This window comes from Python bivittatus, unplaced genomic scaffold (assembly GCF_059951505.1).
Source record: "Python bivittatus isolate LINGU-HERP-01145 unplaced genomic scaffold, Pbiv_v1 ctg000330_np1212, whole genome shotgun sequence".
In the NCBI taxonomy this organism is placed as follows: Eukaryota; Metazoa; Chordata; class Lepidosauria; order Squamata; family Pythonidae; genus Python; species Python bivittatus.
This window is the reverse complement of record NW_028277058.1, coordinates 30087132-30107803: the sequence shown is the minus strand read 5'-3', so window position 1 is coordinate 30107803 and position 20672 is coordinate 30087132. Positions and strand designations below refer to the sequence as shown.

The window sequence follows — 20672 nt, the reverse complement described above, 5'->3', positions numbered from 1 at the left end:
GCTCCAATATGAGAACCAACTAGTGACCAGTCTAGATGATGAACCAGCTAGCCCAGTAGGTGGGACAACCTGTATCACTGATAGTCATCACACTGGTCCTAATCGCAATTCTGTTGCTGGAGCAGCTGCAGAAGTAGCTTCAGACTCAGAATCCACATATTCATTAATTCCACAATGAAATCATTTTGATTCTCCTGAATGCAGAACTTAGTCTGCATGGGCTTAAATTTCCACCATTTACCACCCTTCTGCAAGTATACCTTCCAACCTTGCCTGCCAAGTACGCAGAGGAAGCTGATGTATTTGGAAAAGAAAAGCCTAGACCTTGCCACATCATTTGTCACATCAGTTCTGTGACTGCAGCCTTGTGGATAAATCAAAATGACCCAACTTTTTTTCTGCGACTTTTGGCAGCCTTGCATTAGAGTAGATGTCAAGGCCCATATCTTTTCTTGTCATACTTATTTCCATGCCAATTTCTTACCAGCAAACTGTCTGGACTGCTCTATCCTCTCCCCTTGGGATGGTTTCCTTGGACATTACATCTGACTCCACGTGTCAAGAACTAATGCTATTTTGTTGGTAGCTGGTTTCTTTTCTAAAATGGTCTGTTCAGCCTTCCCCTGTGCCTCTGAAACAGTTTTTGGTCATCCAACAAGTTTTCCAGAACCAAAGTTTGGCCAATCCACTCTCCATGGAATGTTTTTGTAAAACTCTATTTCAACAACTGGATGTAAAGCTTTAGTTGTCCTCTGCCCATCACCCATAGTCAGATGTAGAAGCAAGGAGGACAAAATTAGAACAATACTTTCACTGCTTCATTGTAAACTAGCAGCAAGACAATTGTCAAGATCCTTTCCCTATGGCTGAGTTTGTTGTATAATAACTCAGTTCATTCTCCACTTGGATGGAGTCATTTCAGGCCAACTACAATTGCCACCTGTGCAGTTTTGATAAACACTTCCAAGTCTTCCATTCTTTCAGAGAATTCCTGTTTAGTCCCAAATCTCAGGTTATTCTGTGCCTTCTTAAAGATCAACTGAATCATGCCAAGGACTTCTACAAGTGTTCTTCTGACTATCATAATTGGAAAGACCCTCCCCTGATTATTGTTGGGGACATGTCTCCCTTTGTACTAGATTTCACCTCTCTACCCAAGTGGCTAAGAAACTGAATGTCAAGTTTATTGGACAAATCTCTCCATAGCATAGATCAATCCTGTGGCCTGTCACCTACAGCTGCCAGCAAGTCTAAAACATATCCAGTTTTTCACTGTTCCCTCCTGGTACTGGAACACAACTCTCCATCCAAATGGGCAGGGGAAAAAGAATTCAATGTAGATTAGAATATTTGATCCACTGCAAAAGCTATCCAAATAGCTTGGGACTTGGGATATGGCAGATGGCATTCAAGCACATATCCTTCAACAATTCCATTTGCAATACCTTTACAAGCCCAAGTTGTCTGACTAGCAATCAGGGTCTTTGTATCTGCCAGAAGTTGTAATTCTGAGGAGGAGATAGACTTGTTTGATGTGTGGGAAAGAGGCAGCTGAATATTAATAGTACTTGTGTGTGTTGAGAGAGATACTGGCTGTCCCATTCAAAGATGACAGGAAAAGATCTCGAATTGGGAGTCAGTGCCTACCAAAGAAGTAGAAAAGATGGAAATACCCCTTCCATGTCATAAGAAGGTGGAACTGAGAGGCCTGAAAGGGGGTAAATCTTTCCAGCTCCAGCCAAAGAAGAAATAAAAATGGAAGGGGTGGCACAGTACCCTCTAGCTACCCATGACCAGAAATAGGGAGGTGGAGAAACATGTGACATTTCCAGACACATAGAGGGAAGGGAAAGAAAAAATAGGAAAGGTATTAGGGCTGAGACTGGCAAAGTAAGAGCTAATGGTTGCTAAGCTAGAGAGAACCATTTCAATTGCCTCCCAAGGCCATTAAGAGACCAGACAGAATATTCATTCACTTAGAAGGACAGGAAGAAAGGCTCTGACTTCTTTGCCCTGCAGCAGGTAATCAAGTATTAAAATCTTAATTTTTCTTGCAATAAATATCTAGCCAATATCTAGATTAGAATCTAGCCAAGCTATTATCTGAGAGTTTTCTGCCAGTGAAGCTGAGTGCTGAATAAGGTCTGGAGAGCTATGATTTACTACCAACTGCTGGTGTGAAGCTTGACAGGTATTAAGCCATAGTTTGCTTAAACCTAATTTGCTGTGATTGTTCACACTAATCATAAGTATAAAACAGTTAAAATACTACAGTTGGGATTATAAACACACCAAGAAAAATACCAAACAAATTACATCACAGTATAATGAAATATAAAACAAGGTAGTAACCTCCAGTATATATACAGTGAAGACCTGTTCATTAGCAATGTTATGAACAACATTCCTAACAATGCTATTCTTCAAAAACAAAAGCATGGATGCCAGAAAAAATCATACAACACCGAGAATGTTTTGTGAAAACCATCAAATAAATGTAGTTTGCTTTTTATTCTACTTGTCAAGGGGGACAATTTTAAGCTTGCACATGTTTTCTCTCATGCTTGATAATTCCATTCTCCATTTTTAAGTTAACTACAGCCTGCTTTGGATGCTGGAGCCATATCTTCTGAGGGAGATGTTTTTATCAGAAAAGTTTTTCCAGAGTGAAACTAAGCCACTGTAATCAGATATGCAGACTTATGTAATTTCCCAAAGTATGCAGCTAGGTCCTCTGGAGATATGGGCTGTACAGATACCCAAATCTAGATCCTCTTAAAAAAAATTTTTTTTTCTGTTTTAGATTACTAGCAATTTAATATCATAATTATGGCTTGTTCAAATGTTCTGGAATTTCCTGGTATCTATAAATCATTCCAACTGACATCAGAAGCTTCCAATCTCTTCCTTATGGCTACTTCTTCTGGACGTTGGGAAGAGCAAAGCAGAAAGCTACATTCATTCTAAGTAACAATCCACTGTACAGTGGATACCTTAGTATTAAGTACAGTGGAACCTCGGGTTACGAATGCTTCTGTTAATGAACTTTTCGGGTTACAACCAGCTCCGGCTGCAAAATTTTGCTTCGGTTTGCGAACTCCGCCTCGAGGTACGAACAGGATACGCGGCCATTTTCCTTCCCGTGACACAGTCCGCGGCCATTTTTCCGCCCCTGACATGTGGTCCGCGGCCATTTTCCGCCCCTGACACATGGTCCGCGGCCATTTTTCCACCCCGACACGTGGTCCACGGCCATTTTTCCGCCCGACACGTGGTCCGCAACCATTTTTCTGCCCGACACGTGGTCCATGGCCATTTTTCCGCCCCCGACACGTGGTCCGCGGCCATTTTTCCGCCCCCGACACGTGGTCCGCGGCCATTTTTCCGCCCCCGACACGTGGTCCGTGGCCATTTTTCCGCCCCCAACACGTGGTCCGCGGCCATTTTTCCGCCCCTGACACGTGGTCCGCGGCCATTTTTCCGCCCCTGACACGTGGTCCGCGGCCATTTTTCCGCCCCTGATACGTGGTCGTAGGGAGGGGGACTCTCCCTCCAAGCAATAGCCGCCTCCCTGTCCTCCACGCCAGAACGGATTAACGGTAATTACATTGAACCTTATGGGGAAATTTCCTTCAGGTTGCAACCAATTCGGGTTGCAACCAGAGTCACGGAACGAATTAAGTTCGTAAACCAAGGTTCCACTGTATTCAGTTTAAGACAAAACCCTTTATTGTACAGGTAGTCCCCAGTTTAAGAACGAGTTCTGTTCCCAAGGTGTGTCCTTAAGTCGAATTTGTATGTAAGCCAGAACAGTATTATTGTATAATACTGTATAAGTAGTATTGTGTAATTAACTGGAACCATAGTGTATTTAACTCAAATTTTGCTGAAACAGGCTCCGTTCTTAACTATGGGTCATCCGTAAACTGGGTGTTCTTAACCTGGGGAGTACCTGTATTACAAATATGTTGATGTAATTTGCAGTTGTTTATTAATGCTATATTTAGGTTTGGATGTAAAATTTAAAGAATCTTATGATTTTAACATCAACATTTCAAATCCTAGTTAACACTGATATGTTTTTTTCTATCTTTAAGGTCTAAGTTATCTAAACATTAGAGTGTTAATAATCTCTAATCAATACTGTATAAATACTACTGTATCAAAATAATATATCAGTTATGTCTCATAACAATATAATAAAACAAATTAAAAAAAGAAAGCTATTTTACTTAGCAGCAGCCATTTTGACATACTGCAGACTTCTGCTTCATCCAACTGTAGCTTAGCCAGCAGCCACTTTATTATACTACCTTAGTTATTTTTATTGCAGCTGATCACTGTAAAGTACAGTAGTGCTCCCCCCTCCTTCCTTGGTATTATGCATTTTAAATTGTAAAGCTGAGGAAGTGACAATGTCACTAATAACTGAAAGCCAATCTAGGCTTCTTCAGCATTAGTGTATATCAAAACCAATCACATGCTTATACATACTTGTTGCATGAATACTAATTCAAAGGTGAAAAATTCAAATTTTGTTTATTCTGTTCTGTTACAATAATAAATGTAATTTATTATTAATAGTGTTTCCAAAACAGAATTTAGTTACATTCCTCTAATGAGCCCTAGGATTATGGAGGGAATATGGGAGGCAACATTAGAAAGACCTTTGACTTCTCTGATTACCAACATTTTCCCAAATCAACAATCTCATACGAGATATCATAGGGAGCTTTTATATGCAGATGTTAGAGCTGAGAAACTAGCTTAATTCACATTATCATCAATTGTTGATCAATTCTATCATTTGTTCTTTTCATCAATTCTATCCCTTTGATTGGAGTTGGGTATATTAGGCTGAAGATTCGCCTAATGTTCTCCAGCAAGCCAACCAATGTAGTTAGTTTGCATATTTGTTGTGTTTTTATTCTTGTTCCTAGTTACAAACTGTCTTGAGTCTCAGGTGGTAGGTAATATACAAAATTTTGTATAAATAAACAAAGGGATATTAACATATAAGAGAGATGTGGTTGGGAGATTGCAACTTAACATAATAATTTATACATCTGGAAAAAGCAACGCCAGTTCACTAAAATGTGTCATATTAAAATGGTTAGCACTTATGGTTCCAGAAGGATACTGTTTTGCTGAAAGCAAGTAACGTTACCCTCGCTGTAAATAAGCTTTACTTCTGGAAGATCTGGTGTGTAGCCTTTCCTGAAATTCTTAGGTTGCAATGTAAGCTCATGCTGTATTCAGTGGGACTTACTTCAAAGTAGACATGAGCGGGAATAATCTGCTAGTCACCTCTTTGGTTCACACCAAACTTCTCCAACTCCATTAATAAAACTGCTTCTTCCCCTCAGAGGCGAGGTTTTACAACCAGAGACACGGCTAGAGCCAACCGCCCAGGGGAAGCCGCCTCCGCGGGCCCTGCAAAGAGCTCCACCTGCCCTAGCCACGCACCCGTTCTGCGGCCCCACCTCATTTCGCCAACGACGGCGTGAGAAAAAAGTAGCCTCGCCTCTCCACCAACAGGCACCCACAACCTCTCCATCGGCTCCTTTTGCTACGCTACGCACCTCAAACACCACTTCGTCGTCAAACTCCGGTGTCATCCTCCTCCGCCATTCATGCCCCTCTCCTCAGGCACTATGGGAAAGAGAGTCCGCCGAGCCCCCGCGTTATAATCTCTTCCCACAAAGCCCCACCGCGGCGGCCCAAAAACTACGACTCCCACTAGCCACTGCGGGAAGAAGGGGAGGAGAAGAATCCGTGGTGTTGCTGCGCAGATTGGAGTAGAACGGGCGGAGAAGGTCTACCGTGCGTCTGTATTTACGGCAGTTGGCCTGTAGAGGTCTCTGTGTTACAGCTCGCAGGGCAAATCAGGGAACTTTGCTAAGACTGCGGCGACCGTCAGAGCTCGTTCGGTCAGTCCGTCGCGCTCTTTCTCTCTTCGCTGCGGGAATGTTATACAGGAACCGGAGCGACGAGCTGCGCTTTTTGGCAGCCGCCGGGACCGAGCAGCGGACTTTACCCTTCCATGCAGCAACGACTCTGAGAGGGGCTGTTATGCTTTAAAGAGGGGCCCGGGACAAGGAGCGGAGCAAGGCAACGCGCATGGAAGGGAGGCACCATGAGTGCAGCCGGTGAGTGCTCGACGCACCGAGCGGGACGCGGAGAAAAGTGGCTGGGAAGTTCTCTGGGCGCTTGGCGATCGCCACCGTGACAGATGCGGCGGGTCAAGGTGCGGATTAAAAAAATGCACCGCAGCCAGCTGAGCAAGAGGGACACAATAGGAGGAAATGGCTTCTCAGCCCTCTCCTTGCCTTTGTTCCTTAAAGCTCCAAAAGGAGGTGGGAGGTGGCTTGAGGGTCTACTTGGGAGAAACTCCCCAGGGTTGGAAGTGCAACTCCTTGTCCTTGTTCCGAACGCCTCGGGTTTGTCTTCAGTTCTGAGTTCTTTGTTTTGTTATCTTTCCTGTGGGGGTGAGAAGCGCGGAAGATCAGCTGCCCCAGAGAGGAAAAATCAGCGTCTCAAGGACTTGCGTGTCCTCAACCCTTGCTTTACTTCTCAGTCCCTTTTCTAATCACTTTGTGAGATCTGTTATTATTCAGTTTTTCCTAGCGCATACTCGTCTGAGTATAGTCTGATAGCGGAGAGTGAAAAAGTAACTCTTCCTGAACTATATTTAATATTGTCTGATGAAGTTTATTTTTGTTCCCTCGCGATCTTAACAATTGAGAGAACGACCCTTCGGCTGAACTACAGCTTCCTTCGTGGTGGCTGGGAACGATGAGACCTGTAGACTAACACATCTGGAGGAAAGCTGGAATAAACAAAGCCCCAATTTCCTGCCTTCTGTAGACGGAAAAGAATCCATACTTGCTCTGTGTTTTCTTTTTCTTTTCCCACCCTTTTTGGGTGTGCGGAGATCACCTTAAATAGACCCAGGAGCGGGTACGTGAAAAACAAGGACTCCCAGCTCTTTTTCCCAGGCATGAAGACTTAAGGATTAAAACATTTATAGGAATTGTGTTTTGTGTCTAAGAATTCAGATGGGTCTTGTTTGTAGCTGTATGTTGTGCAGATATGTAAGGGGATAACTTAATGGATCCTTTGTTGAAAAGTTACACAAAGCATGTTGAGGCAGTTGTTAAGGGCATTTTGATATTAATACTTTTTGTTGACGTTTTGAATAGTGAATGCGTACTTAACTCTAAAACTAAAGCTGTCAATTATAAATAAAAGAGTTCAGGCATGGATTTGTACTAGTAAGAGTTTGCTGGTTCAAACTGCTGTGGCAATCACGAGAGAGGATTGTTCAAAATTGTTTTCTTATCTCTGCCTAAGTCACTGGCATGGTTTTTGCTATCTGTTACTTTCATGTGAATACCTTTGCTCCCATTGGAGCAAACAAATAATTTATTGTTTTGTTTCAAATTACAGAATGTTGTGGGAGTTCACATTAAATGGCCTGCGTTGTGTTTTTAAATAGTATGTTTTGCAGCTAAATCTATCTGTGCAAAGAGTTAATTGTTTTTTTAAGAAACTGATGGTGGCCTGAGGACTACCTGTTAACATACTTATGGCACGATCCAGCTTATCCATGTTTATTCAAAAGTAAATTCCATGGGAATCAGTGGAACTTAAAGGGTGCCTTCACTTGATACACTAAATTGCAGACTAACCAATCACATTTAAACAGCATATTTTAACAAACGCAGCCCACATGATTAGTTTATGATCACTGTGTTGTGAAAACACAGCTATTTCTTGGGAGCATATAAAATTGAATTTAATCAGAAAATTAGTCAGTTGCGTTCGTAGACATATTAATGTTAGAAATTTTCATTTTGGACACTGCTTTTGGCCAGTCATTTGTTTGCATCATATTTAATTACAAATAATTGATTGTGTAGTTTTCTTCTTGAAATTAACTCTTGATTTCATTACTTACTTTCTTGTAAATATTTAAGATTGTAGCTGTGACTGAAAATTTACACTGTGCTTCCCTATGGAGACTGGCCTAATAAAATATATGACAGTAATTGTGGTATATTGTTTTCTGGGTTCAACGTAGGAGCTGTCAGTACTAAAGTGCTCTGAATAGTAATACTTTACTGGAAAACATAGATACTATATTTTCACTAGCAATGAAGCAAACAACTGGATAAAGGAATAGTTGCAGTTATGCAGTCTCATAGTAAAGTTTGTATCTATAATTGCCTCTTCATGTCATTCCACTGTGATGAAGCAATGGAACGTGAGATGGTTTATATGGATACAGATATTTTAGTCTGTTTTTATAAACATTTGTGTCTCATCCTTCTCATGCTTGTATGCTATATTTTACTTGGTATGTAAAGTTGCAAATTAATATTTATGAACTGATTTTTGTATGAACTAATCAGAATTGCATGAATATGCAGCTTCCTTTTTTTTCCTACCTAGGAATAAATAATGTATCTAGATGATGGATGAGCACAGTCATACTGGCCAATGATAGGTGTGAGAAGTGGCATGGAAAAGTCACAGAATCAATATAGCCATGGTAGTCTAGAAATTTATGGGCCTTTGGAATTTAAATGCGTGCCGAAATCACCACTAGATTTTCTTTAGTGATTGTTGTCCTTGGGATTAGGTCTATTTGGGCAGAGCAAAGCCCAAATTATTGTTCTTATCTGTTGTCCGGTTGGTGACGCTGACACATAGTTTATATTCTGAGTGAGTTCTGGACTTCATAAACTATTATTAGATCTCTTTTTTATGCTACTTTTTTTTTTGAAAACTACATTTGTGTGAGATGCAGCGCTAAATATATACGTTTTTGTATAATGGTAAATATTTGCCACTGCTATTTTGCTTTCCTAATGCTATTTTGCTTTCTTAATGCAGATTTCACTGTGAAATTTCTTATCTTTTCAAGAGTATAACCCAAATTAATCAAGATCAGGATGGCCAAGGCATTAGATCCAGATCTCTTTCAAGATATCAAATGATTTGCAGTAAATTTATCAAATCGTGGTAAAAACATCCCCTATCCTTCCTACTAAATTAGGCTGCTCTAATGATTTGGAGGTTTGTCAGGAGTGATTTTTTGTATGACGGGACCTGCTAGGTCAGTTCAGTTTCTGATAAATTTTTGATTCAGCCATGTATTTGAAGGCATTCTGTTCCTTAGTTTTAGTACATGTTTGCCCATTGGCTTCAATTGTTGGACCTTGAGTTTCCAGGAAAGTGGATTACAAATAGATTCCCCATCAAGTTAAAATAAGTCACATATACAAAGACTGGAAATCATTCATGAATTGTGCTTTGTTTGAACTGATCAACAGTAATGATTAAGCATCCCTGACAATTGCCAGTGTAGAAAACTAAAGGAAAGCCATACTTTTTTAAAGAAAATGTCAATGGTTTTATTTAGTTATTTTTTCAGAGTCATTATCTATTTTCTCTCTTAATTTTCTCTAGTTTAGTAGTCACATTTGTTTGTATGAGTAACATTCACAACAAATTTTTCATTGAATCAAAAGATGTGATAAACCATGTGGATTAGCTCCTTTAAGATAGCTTTGAAGGAAGTAGTACAGAAATGACTTTTAAAATAATGAAATATAACTATAAAGGACTAATTAAAATGATTGTGGTGTTTGATCAAGCCCATATCTCCTACTTTTATCCCTTGCCTTGTAGTTGCTGCATAGTTGTCTGTAGGAATACTTTATTTTAGAAATACTTTAATAGTGTATTTTGGAGTACAGGTAGTCCCTATCTTAAGAATGAGTTCCGTTCCCAAGGTCTGTCCTTAAGTCAAATTTGTATGTAAGTCAGAACAGTATTATACAATGTATAAGGAGTATCGTGTAATGAACTCAAACCATTGTGTATTTAACTCAAATTTTGCTACAGTGGGCACTGTTCTTAACTAGGGTCATCTGTCAACCAAGCGTTCTTAACCCAGGGACTAACTGTACTGTTAAGTCTCTTCATTTCATAGTTTATTTTTCTTTCTTACAGATTTCGTAACTGCCATATGAATGATAGAAATAATTGTTTTTGCTTTTTTTAATGTTGTATATTTTCCTAAAACAATATTGGTGATATAGATAGCAAGTAACAAAGAAATACAACATGGATTTTTTTGCTACTGAATAGCTACTTTTATTAAATATATCACTACTCTCATAATTTGAAAGCTTCATCTTTCTTAACAAGCAATTCTTTGAAGTGCATTCCTGATCCCAATGGTAAGGTAATAATAGAGGGATAGAAGGGACAGAGAAGCCAATCGAGATAAAATTGGTATTGTTCTGAACTTGCAAATCAGCTTCAGATCTTTGATTTCAAAGTCATTTGAAAGTTAGGCAGAGGTAACATTGTATCATACTTAATTCTGACATAGCAGGAGTTGGAGCATATGAGTTAGGATCTGCTTCTACTCTTAACTCTCTTGAATTGAAGAAAAGTGTTATGTTTTCAGTGTTCCTTTTGAGGAGTGTTGACATCTTCTAAAGCATGACTGTTCATTGAGAGACAAAGGGCATGATTATGAAGATTAAAAGTCTATCCAAATGATATATTTTTTAAAAATCCAGCTAATTTGGTTGAGCACGATAACTTATATGACTGTGGGCAGCTACAGTAAACTGGAAGAAAACCTACTTAAATTAAGTAGGCTTAATTCTCTGCAGGCATTGCATAAGGTTGCACTCATAATTTTGAGGCTTGTAGAATTTATGTTTCTTTTCAGATTCTGTTAAGGTAGCATAAGTTCCTGTTAGCTTTGGCTTTAGGTTAACCATGAATTTTCTAGGATTTGTGGAGGCAGCTGAAAGGATTTGTGTATTTTTTGAAAGTGGCAGCTAGTAGTTTTAGCTGTGGTACAATTTGAGTGAGCCAGTGGAGTTTTTTGCCTACCTAACATTAATAAATACATCTTGTTTTGAATAAATGTTGGTGCTGGAGTATTCCAGTATTGAGATAGGTTACATTTACTTATTTGATTTAAATCTACCTTTCTGCTCCAAACACATTCAAGGTTGTCACTTTTTTAATTATTTCAAAGTTGTTCACAATTTTCCTATTTTCCTGAGCAGAAACTAAACATTTGGCTTGTTTTCCTTTTGGGTTTTGGATATGTTTTGCACAGTAAAAAAAATTACTGTGCAAAATTTTTTAAAAATTTTGCACAGTAACTATTTTCTTTCCTCCTTCTCTCTCTCTGTGCCCTTAAAGTTCTAAATAACATCTTCCGGGATATTGTGAGTCATTTCCTTTTATGTTTACAGTGAATACTTGAGCACCTGAAAGGAATCACAGCCATGGTATAAACAACATTAATGTAAAAAAAAAAAAAAGCTTGCATCAAACTGGAAGAAGAGTTGGATATATTCTGATGCATTTTTTGTTTGTTCGTTTGTTTATAATGCTAATAGCTATTATGGGAGAATAATGGTGAGGAAACATTTAAATAAGAATCTGAGGAAGAAAATTTATGATCAGAATAAAAAGATATTTTATAACAAAGGTTGAAGAATACTGCTTCACTGGAAGAAGGCTGGGGGAAGTATTTGTTGAGATTTTCTTTGTTTATGAGGAAAGGCTTTTATTCTGAGAGTTTACAGACACTTCTACATTTGAAAGCAACTGCTGGGAAGAATTTTACTATCTGATTGAGCAAAGGAGTCTGAAGCATTTTGGACGAGAAGTGGGGTTGCTGAAGGCAGCTGACTGTGATTCATATTTGATAAAATTGTCTGTGGGACATATACTTGATGATGAAAATCAAAAGGCAAGTTTCAACCTGGACTAAATCAAACAATCTAGGAGTCTTGCAATAATTGAAACTGTACGTGGCTGCTAAACAATTTGGGGACTTTCCTGTGAAAAGTGATCTTTTGTGAGATCACTGATGACTTTTCAGCTTAATTTCTAGAACCCCAAATTAGTGTAATGGACTCATGGCACAAGGTAAGATTGAGGGAGTAAATATTTATTGAGAATACAGTTTGAGACAATAGAAAAATTAAGCTACAACTTCTAAATATGCAAAGTTCATGCAAAAATGGTTACAATAAAATAGGTATATTTAGGATTAGAGTTGAAGGGCTAGTTTTGCTTTAAAATAAGATGGCTTGCTTGAGGGGAGGAGAATTTTTAGTCATCAGCTTAGAGTAGATACGATTATTTGCAGAAAAGATAACAGGTTTTCTGTTTTGGATGCTGTAAAAAAATTGATCTGGATCTATATACTACTAAAACACTCATGTCTGTTTGTAACCTTCAATTGGGCAAAATGGTGCATCATAGGGCGACAATTTTTGAACCAAGATATCTCAAATGGGCTAACTTACAGAATGCGTCCAAAATCCGGGACCCATTACTCCTGTGGGATTGAAATTTGGCAAAGTTGTGGCTGCTTCAGCCCTGCTGCGCTGCTGCTGCTTTAGCACCACTGCGCTGCCGCAGTCACGGTCATGTGATTGTCATTTCCAGCATTCTCTGACAGCTTTCCACAAGTCAGTGAGGAAGCCAGCAGGAAGTCTAAACTTGATCATGATTGCTGATGCTCCCTGCCAGCTTCCCACAAGTAAATCATTGGCGAAGCTGGCAGGAAGTTTCAAGTCCAAGGCCAGCAGGCAGGTAAGTGGCTCCTGCCGGGTGGGGGAGGGAGCGAGCAGGTGCGCAAGAGGTGCAGCGAGGGTTACGGACAGTGTGTGGGGGTGCACAAGAGGCACGGCATGGGTCAAGAAAGATGGCAAGGGGTCAGGGAGGGTGCGTGAGAGTGTGTGGGCCAGGGGGTGTGTGTCAGGCCTAGCCCAAGGAAATCCAGGAGACCATACAGAAATTATCCAGCAAGGTTTATTAGCTACAACCCATTTACAGGAATCTTCCCAGACTGAAGCCCAGTTCCCAGGCTCAGTCAGTTCACACCGATGGGATTTCTCAGGGAGGTGCCAATCTCCTCCGCTTATCTCTTCCTCGCTCCTCTGGAGATGAGAGCACATTCTTTACTCCCCTCCCGCCATTCCAGTCTATCACAGTGTGCGAGGGAGAGGAGGGAGGAAGGAAGAGGGAGGGATGGAGGGAAAGGAGGAACAGGAAGGGAGAGAGGAAGGAAGAAAAGAAAGATGAGGGAGGGAGAGAGGAATAGGAAGGAAAGGGAGGGAGGGAGGGAGGAACAGGAAGGAAAGGAAGAAAAGGAGGGAGGAACAGGAAGGGAGGAAGGAAGGAAGGAACAAACAGGGAGGTAGGGAAGGAAGGAACAGGGAGGAAGGGAGGGAGGAAGAAAGGAAAAAAGGACCAGGGAGGGAGGAAGAAAGGAAGAAAGGACCAGGGAGGGAGGGAGGGAGGGAGGGAGGGAGGAAGGAAGGAAGGAAGGAAGGAAGGAAGGAAGGAAGGAAGGAAGGAAGGAAGGAAGGAAGGAAGATTTCCGACACTTCCTGCCAGCTTCACACAAGGAAAGTCACTGGGAAAGCCGGCAGGAAGTTGGAAGTCTCTCCTGCTCCCATTGCTGTTTTGCCCACCTCTGGTCATTCTGTTTCTCTGTTTAGGTAAAGAAATATCTCTGAAACATAAACCCAATGGGTCACAGGTTGTCTAGTTTATTTTTAAAGGGTACTCATGGATTGATAAACCAATTGTGCATTAATTTCTGGTGGTGACTGACCCTGGACAGACTCTAAACCTATATTGCTTCATTTGTATACAGTAGATTTTTATCTTGCATCAGAGAGTACGCAACCCAGATAAATATAATATGTGACAAATCTAGAGAAAGGAGGTTTTGTTTGTCTTTGGAAGCAGATGCAAAGGTAAGGATGCTATTAGCATATGACAAGAGTATTCAAAAATAACTTCATTTTCTCCCAGGATCTATCTTCTGCAGTTACCACATGGTATCAGGAAAATATGTGTTTGGTATAAGGAGTTGCAGACAGATGCTATAATTAAACTGAGAATACTTCTTTGCCTTTGAATATGAAGTCCTGTATAATCCTTGTATGAGAGTCCATAGTCTTGTCTAATTGTATATGCATGCTGTAGCTTAAGTTTCACTAAAGTGGATAAACCTAGGAAGAGTATAAAAGCTTCTGAATTAAATTTACTTACTTGCTTTCAGATACTAAAAGAATTAATTGTTTAGACTATAAATATATGTATTACTTCTGTGCATTTTTCCTTCTGTAAAAATTGTATAGAAGCCAAAATGATAAAACTGTATAGGATACTTTTTATCGTTATAGTTACATTCTACCTTTTTCTGAAAACTTGAAGTGGTATATATGAAGGTCTGCCTTCATTTTATTTTCACTACAATTTTCTGGGGTATATTGAACTGAGAGGTAGTGATTACAGAGTCATCTTATGAGCATTCCATGGTCAAGTACAGACTGAACCGACCTCTTCCCAACACTGTGCAACGCTGGTTAAATTGGGAAGTTTTCTGAAAGAACTATGTACAAATAGGCCTGTGGTCTGTTAGTGTTGATTGTTTCTTAAATTGTTATAAGTTACATTATTTATGTCAGTGTTTTATGATTAGGAAAGAACAGGCTTGGAAATTAAAATGATATGAGATCATTATGACAGAACTTGTTTGTCCTGAATATTAAGGAAAATGAGATTGATATTGAAAATCGGAGATGATGCATCTTCAGGTTTGCTTGGCAGTCTAGATTTTGTAGTCTTCAGAAGAAAGGAGGAATCTTTTCAGTTGCCAACTGGAGGATATAGTATCAGTTTATACATACAGCTTTCTATTAAAGGGTGGGAATTTGACTTCTAACAAAAAAAGGTCTAACAACAAATTACAAAACTTCTTTTATGATAGCCAAATTGAGATTACTTGTTAAACACAGCCAGTGCACTAAAAATAAAATATGATAGAAAATAGCAATTTCAAACATTGAAGCATCTCTTTGCCAACTCTATAGGGTAAGCTGCTAGGAATTGTAGTTCAACGACATCTGGTGTGTACAGGTTCCTCACACTGAGTTACAATCTTTAGAGAAGTTAAGCAAACCAAGTGGAAAATTCAAATATTAGCTGAGCTTACATGTAACAATAAGTTATAATATGGCTTGTCTCGTGTGTTTCTAGCAATTTGGTTTGTTCAGTATGGTTCAGGGCTTAGCATATTGCATGAACCAGCTGTTTTTGCTCAGCAGCTGTGATTAAGCAAATAATGTGTAAGTGTGATGTAAATCTTATCAGGGAGTGATAAAATAGAAGTAGAAGTTGATGTGGTAAGACTTTGTTGTTTGAAATTGGCTGAAGTTGACATATTTTCTCAGATTTGGTTGTCCCTTTTTTAAAAAAATGGTACCAGTAAGTCAGTTGCAGGTATGTAAGAAAGAAGTATATTGGCACATGTAGACATGAAAATCTTCCATATCCTTGGAGAGAGTTTTTGGTATGTGGAGTCCTTGGTGCTCTCTGAACCAAATTCAGTGAGTGCTAGGGACTCCACAGTTCAACCCTGAGCTACATATATTCTCTTCTATTGGAGGTTTTGATATATTGAATATTGGGTGGGTATTTGTGGATGATGAGAATCCAGTGGGAAGGTGTTTCAACCTTGACTTTCAAAGCCTTTTTTAAAAACTAATCATAGGTAAAAACCTCCACACCAGAGTTAAAATATAAACCCTCCAACATGAAAACTCTATTCAGGGCAAAAAGTAAATTATGTTCAGATTTAACAGCTTCTAACAGCTATTTTCTACAGTGTAAACTTTGGCCACTTTGGGGAAAACTTTGCAATAGAAGTGCACAATGGCCTGTTAAGAACAGACCAAATAATGCATCATTAGAGAGGAGATCAGTCACCAAAGAATGATAAGACATTTCAGGAATATATTTGCGACTATCTCTGTGTTGGTGTCTGACTACTCACTAATTATAATCATTCTTGGTGATAAACTGATATTTAAATCAGTTTTCTACAATTTTAATGTTGCCTAATACTCGCTTTAAATAAGAAAATCTTAATTGTTAACTTTTTGTTTCTTTTCATTCTTGGCAAACAAACATTTAAAGAACACAATTAAATCATGACTCATTAACACTTATCTCCCTTCTCACTGGTTGGTGAAACTTTTCCTTACAGATAGATCTCATACAAAGGCTTGCATTTTATAACTTGCACAACATTATTCTGACCAACCTGATATTTCTCTTTTTTTCCTTTTTCCCTCCTTTCTAGAAACTAAGAAGCCACCAGTGGCCCCAAAACCAAAATTGGTGATAGGACACAAAATAGTGCCACCTCCTGTAGCACCTAAACCAGACGTGGTGGTGGTGGATGTTCTGCAATCCTCAAAGAAAACAAAGCCTGCAATAGCACCAAAACCAAAAGTGCTTAAATCCTCGTCTGTTCCTGAAGTTAAAACTGCCTCTGCCTCCATAAGGAGAAATTTAAAGAGTTTAGAAGATCACAAAAAAGACTCTTCTGAGTACTTTGTTCATCTGAATTATAAAAATGGGGTGCCAACAGACAATGCGGCTTATATTATATCCCTGTGTTCTTGCAATTTTGAGTGCATCCATAAATGTGGGGATCAGGAGAATACATGCAAAAATGCAACCATTTTTGAACAGTTAGAAAACCTAGAGAACATTGATATAGATGAACAACCATCATCATCTTTGAAGCCTGGAACAATATTTGAAAGCAATAATGAAAACAATACCAATAACTATAAGGTTGTCTTAAAGACTAATGTTCTAGAGGAAAAACTTGAAGATGTTGTGATACAAAATGTTTTCCCTAATAATGGCCATTTGAGGCAAAGGCATTTAAGTAAACCTGAAACAGTTAATCCTGTTAATTATAACAATGATATTAAAATAGAATTTACAAATCTTGTCCCACCTATATCCAGTTTTGAAAAAATTAAGGACAGCTCAAATGATGATGCAAAGATAGCTGTTGTTGAATCTGAAATGTTGGAAGTTCCTCTTTTGACTGAAAACAACAATAATTCCTTCTGTTTGAGTAACTCAGCAGATATGGAAAAAATGGATGTGGATAATACATCTATAATATCTTGCCCAAAAGACAGTGACAGACTTTCATTTGGAACCAACTCTGTAGTATCAACTAAACCTTTTCCAGTTCCAAAACCAAGAAAGCTACATACTTCCTGTCTAGTTCGTCAAGATGGCATTGATGTTTCAGGAGAGGATGAATATGATAGTTCTGGGATTCATGAGTATGCCACTAAGAAAACAGCAAAAATTAATGTTCTAGTTCAGAGCGTTTCCTATAAAAATCAAGAACATATAAATGCAGTGGATAAATTTGAGGTTGCTTCATATTCTGTAAGAAAAGTGCATCCTACAACAGAATCTGCTGAATCCAAAGAACTGATTCCACAAAGCCACTCACCTGAAATTGTACATGAAAACTCTCACTTAGAAAATATTGGACATTCTTTGGACCTTCATTCAATAAACCCTTCCATTAACATAATGGAAGATAACAGTATGTTGGCAACTGATCCTAAAGAGACTGGCTTTGTACGCTGTAGTAATCTTTCTATGAGTTTGCCTAAACAAATAAAATTATCATGCAATCAACCTTTACCGGCCTTGGTGACCCTCGATGCCTCTGCACAAAAGAAGGAAGCTAAATATGTTTACTTAAAAGGTGAAAGTTCACGAATCATTCCTAAGAAACCTCAAAGACATGGCATCGCTGCAGCTGGACTATTAAAAAAAGCTTCATCAGAGGAACTCTTAGAGACAAGTGCTTATTTTTCTAATGAAAATAGACCTTCAGAGGCTCCTCTGATAAGGCATTTCTCAACCAGAGAAGAAAATGCAGTCCTGTCATGTGATACTCCAACATCATCTTTGGAGAAACCAATTTGGAAATTACCTCATCCTATCCTTCCATTTTCAGGAAACCCAGAAGCCTTAAAAAACACCAAAAATGCAAAAAAAATGGAATGCTTCAGGACTATAACAAAACCTCGAGCCAAATCCTTGTCTTCTGTAGACATGGACAGAATACACAAGCCTCCAAAAGAACCTCAAAAGAAAAGCTCGCTAAAAAAATTCCTAAACATGAAATGGTCTGTTTGCATATTGAAAAGTGACTTCCAGAAATTTCTGGCAAAGGCCACACAGTCTACAGATAATGCCAATGGGAGTATCCCTGGTGGAGAAGGGCCTGCCAAAAACTGGAATGTGATGGCCACGACAAACGGAAGGAAAGCTAAACCTGCAAAGGCACATTCAGCAGAAATAGGCAGCTTATTCTCACAAAAGGGAAAACAGAAATCCAGAGGTCAGAATGAAATTAACATTGGTCAGAGATCAAAGTCTTTAGATGAACAGGCTTTCTCATTGCAAGGACATTTGAATTCTCATACGCATGACAACATACATGAATATGAAAATGTGAGCCATTATGAAGAAATCCCAGAATACGAGAACTTGCCTTTTGCAGCTACTGATAAAGAAATATGTTTTGAAAGACAACATTCTAGCAGTGTTGAAAACCAGGATGCTAATGTGTATGAGGTGGAAGAGCTGTACGAACCTACAAGGAGCTGTTTAGAGTTTGGCAGGTAAACTACTAGGATTGCGAATGTATATGTAGATGTATAGGTGTGGCTCTCCCATTGCATCAAGCCATATACTGTATTTGCTTTTGTTTTTAATATGCTGTGTACATCCACCTATCGTGGTTTGTAAACTGTTTATGGCATAGCATTATTTATTTATTTTATTTATTTATTTATCGAACTTGTCAGCCCCCATCTCATTAAACAGCTCTGGGCGGTTTACAAAACAATTATGCATGAAAGGCTCCTTCAGCTGTTTTTTTTTAAACTACAGTTAGCATGATATGTGAAACATTTATTTTATCTATTTATTGCTGACATTTCTATGCTGCTGTACTCCAATAGTTTTTAGCTTATCCAGAAGTGTAGTTACATTTGGTGTCATATATGGATTAAATTGTCATAATCTCTTTTGTGATTTCACTTATATATAGTTAGCAAGGGGACTTTCAATGGTGGCTCTTTTAGAACATGTTACTTTCCCATTTTTATATTTTGTTTACTTTCCTTCACTTTTCTTTGAGCATTTTGGAAGGATTACTGTCTTGACTTTGTCTGAATGCAGTTTATAGCATAAACAATTTGACTTTTTGAACAATAGCTTTTATCCTAATCTGTGAGCAAATGTTGTCCTTAAGCAGTTGAACATGGAAACACATGATTGGACATCCAGATAACAAATGCAAACATGGACTAAATTTGATGAAATGATTGCAAACGTGCATATACTTAATAAGAGTAAACTTCATTGATTACTTCAGTGGAGCATTTAAGTAGATAGATGCTGCATACATACAATTTTGCTGTTAGTATTATAAAATTGTGTAGTTTTACAAATGTCTCAAAACAGATATTGGTATATTCATCTTGTAGCTGTTGAACTTGTCCAAACTGCAGTGTTACTAAATAAGCCGGCAATCTGCCTAACCTGTTTCAAAATTATATACTGTATGTCAGACTGCAAGTCAGGGACTGCATGATCTAAATTCTTCTCTAGGGGAGAAACACACCCTACATTTCCTGCACATATAAGAAAGCTAGAGAACAATTCAGATAGCCAGCATGGCAGTCCTATGTATGAGACTGTGAAAAGGAAACATTGGATTCATACAACTTGCAGCATGTAGTTACAGAACCTAAAAGCAATTCTGCTTGCGTGTTACAGTAAGCTATTTCTCTAGAGGGCCTTATGGCAGCAATCAGGGCTGTTGTTACCTACATCTGAGCAGTGAAAGATTTCTTCTTCTTCTTAATGTACAGCTCATTAGTCTTGAGGAATAAGTTCCCAGGAAGAGCAGGAATTGACAGTATACTATTAATTAACATGAATGAATGCCAGTGAAAGCACTTCTCATGGCAAGAATTCCATAGTATCTATAGCATAAAATAAAACCCAAACAAATTAGTATACATTCCTTATGTTATGATATTGCACCACAGTATTGATCATATTGTTGTGATCAATATGATAACCTGGGAATGGTTTTGCCATGCTTGCTCCTGAGTTGCTCCTATAATCTCTGTAGATATAAATGTGGAGAACTAGCATTCATTTGGTATTATTTGAATTAAAAAAAATATTTTTACTTTGGGTGTAGCATCATATTGCTATGAAAACGTATTTTCTACTTTCTGCAGAATTTGCGCTGCTTGTCTCAGTGACCCATGAGAAAGCAAACTAGCATGAAATAAAGATATTTCAGCATTTGAATTGAGAAACGTTGTCATATATTCCTTGAACAAATGTTAAGGAACTGATAATACACTAAAATTAGGATAGGACACAATGCATAAAATATGAGACATGGTCCAAACTATAGCTTGTTTTTTATGTTTGTAAACTGACATTAAACCATAGTTCTTTCTTTTGGACATAAGGAGCTATGGTTTAAACTAGCTAAGATTAGTGATCAACAAAACAAAGAAGAGAATGTAAGTTATGTATTTCTTCCCTACAATTGCGATTTATTTTACAAACTGCAAAACGTGTATCTGAATTGATGGAAAATGTGTTTTATTTTATTATTATTAATTTTATTTATTATTAAATTTATATGCCGCCCGTCTCCCCCAGATTTTAATGGTTGATTTCTG

The 20672-nt window shown here is 38.5% G+C and overlaps 2 protein-coding genes across 6 annotated transcripts in view; one reads left to right on the top strand and one right to left on the bottom strand.

Annotated features, from left to right (window-relative positions):
* The window catches only part of VEZT (vezatin, adherens junctions transmembrane protein), a 33934-nt gene extending 28203 nt beyond the window's left edge, over window positions 1–5731 (bottom strand). For all 5 annotated transcript variants that reach the window (XM_007424627.3, XM_025164375.2, XM_007424628.3 and 2 more), the window contains exon 1: window positions 5583–5731. In XM_007424627.3, the coding sequence (XP_007424689.1) occupies window positions 5583–5618 (36 nt within the window). In that variant the 5' untranslated portion in view covers window positions 5619–5731. The remainder of the gene's footprint in view (window positions 1–5582) is intronic.
* A 130-nt stretch (window positions 5732–5861) lies between these two features.
* The window catches only part of FGD6 (FYVE, RhoGEF and PH domain containing 6), a 52956-nt gene continuing 38145 nt past the window's right edge, over window positions 5862–20672 (top strand). The window contains exons 1-2 of the mRNA XM_007424631.4: window positions 5862–6149; window positions 16211–18581. Coding sequence (XP_007424693.1) covers window positions 6137–6149; window positions 16211–18581 — 2384 coding nt within the window. The 5' untranslated portion in view covers window positions 5862–6136. The remainder of the gene's footprint in view (window positions 6150–16210; window positions 18582–20672) is intronic.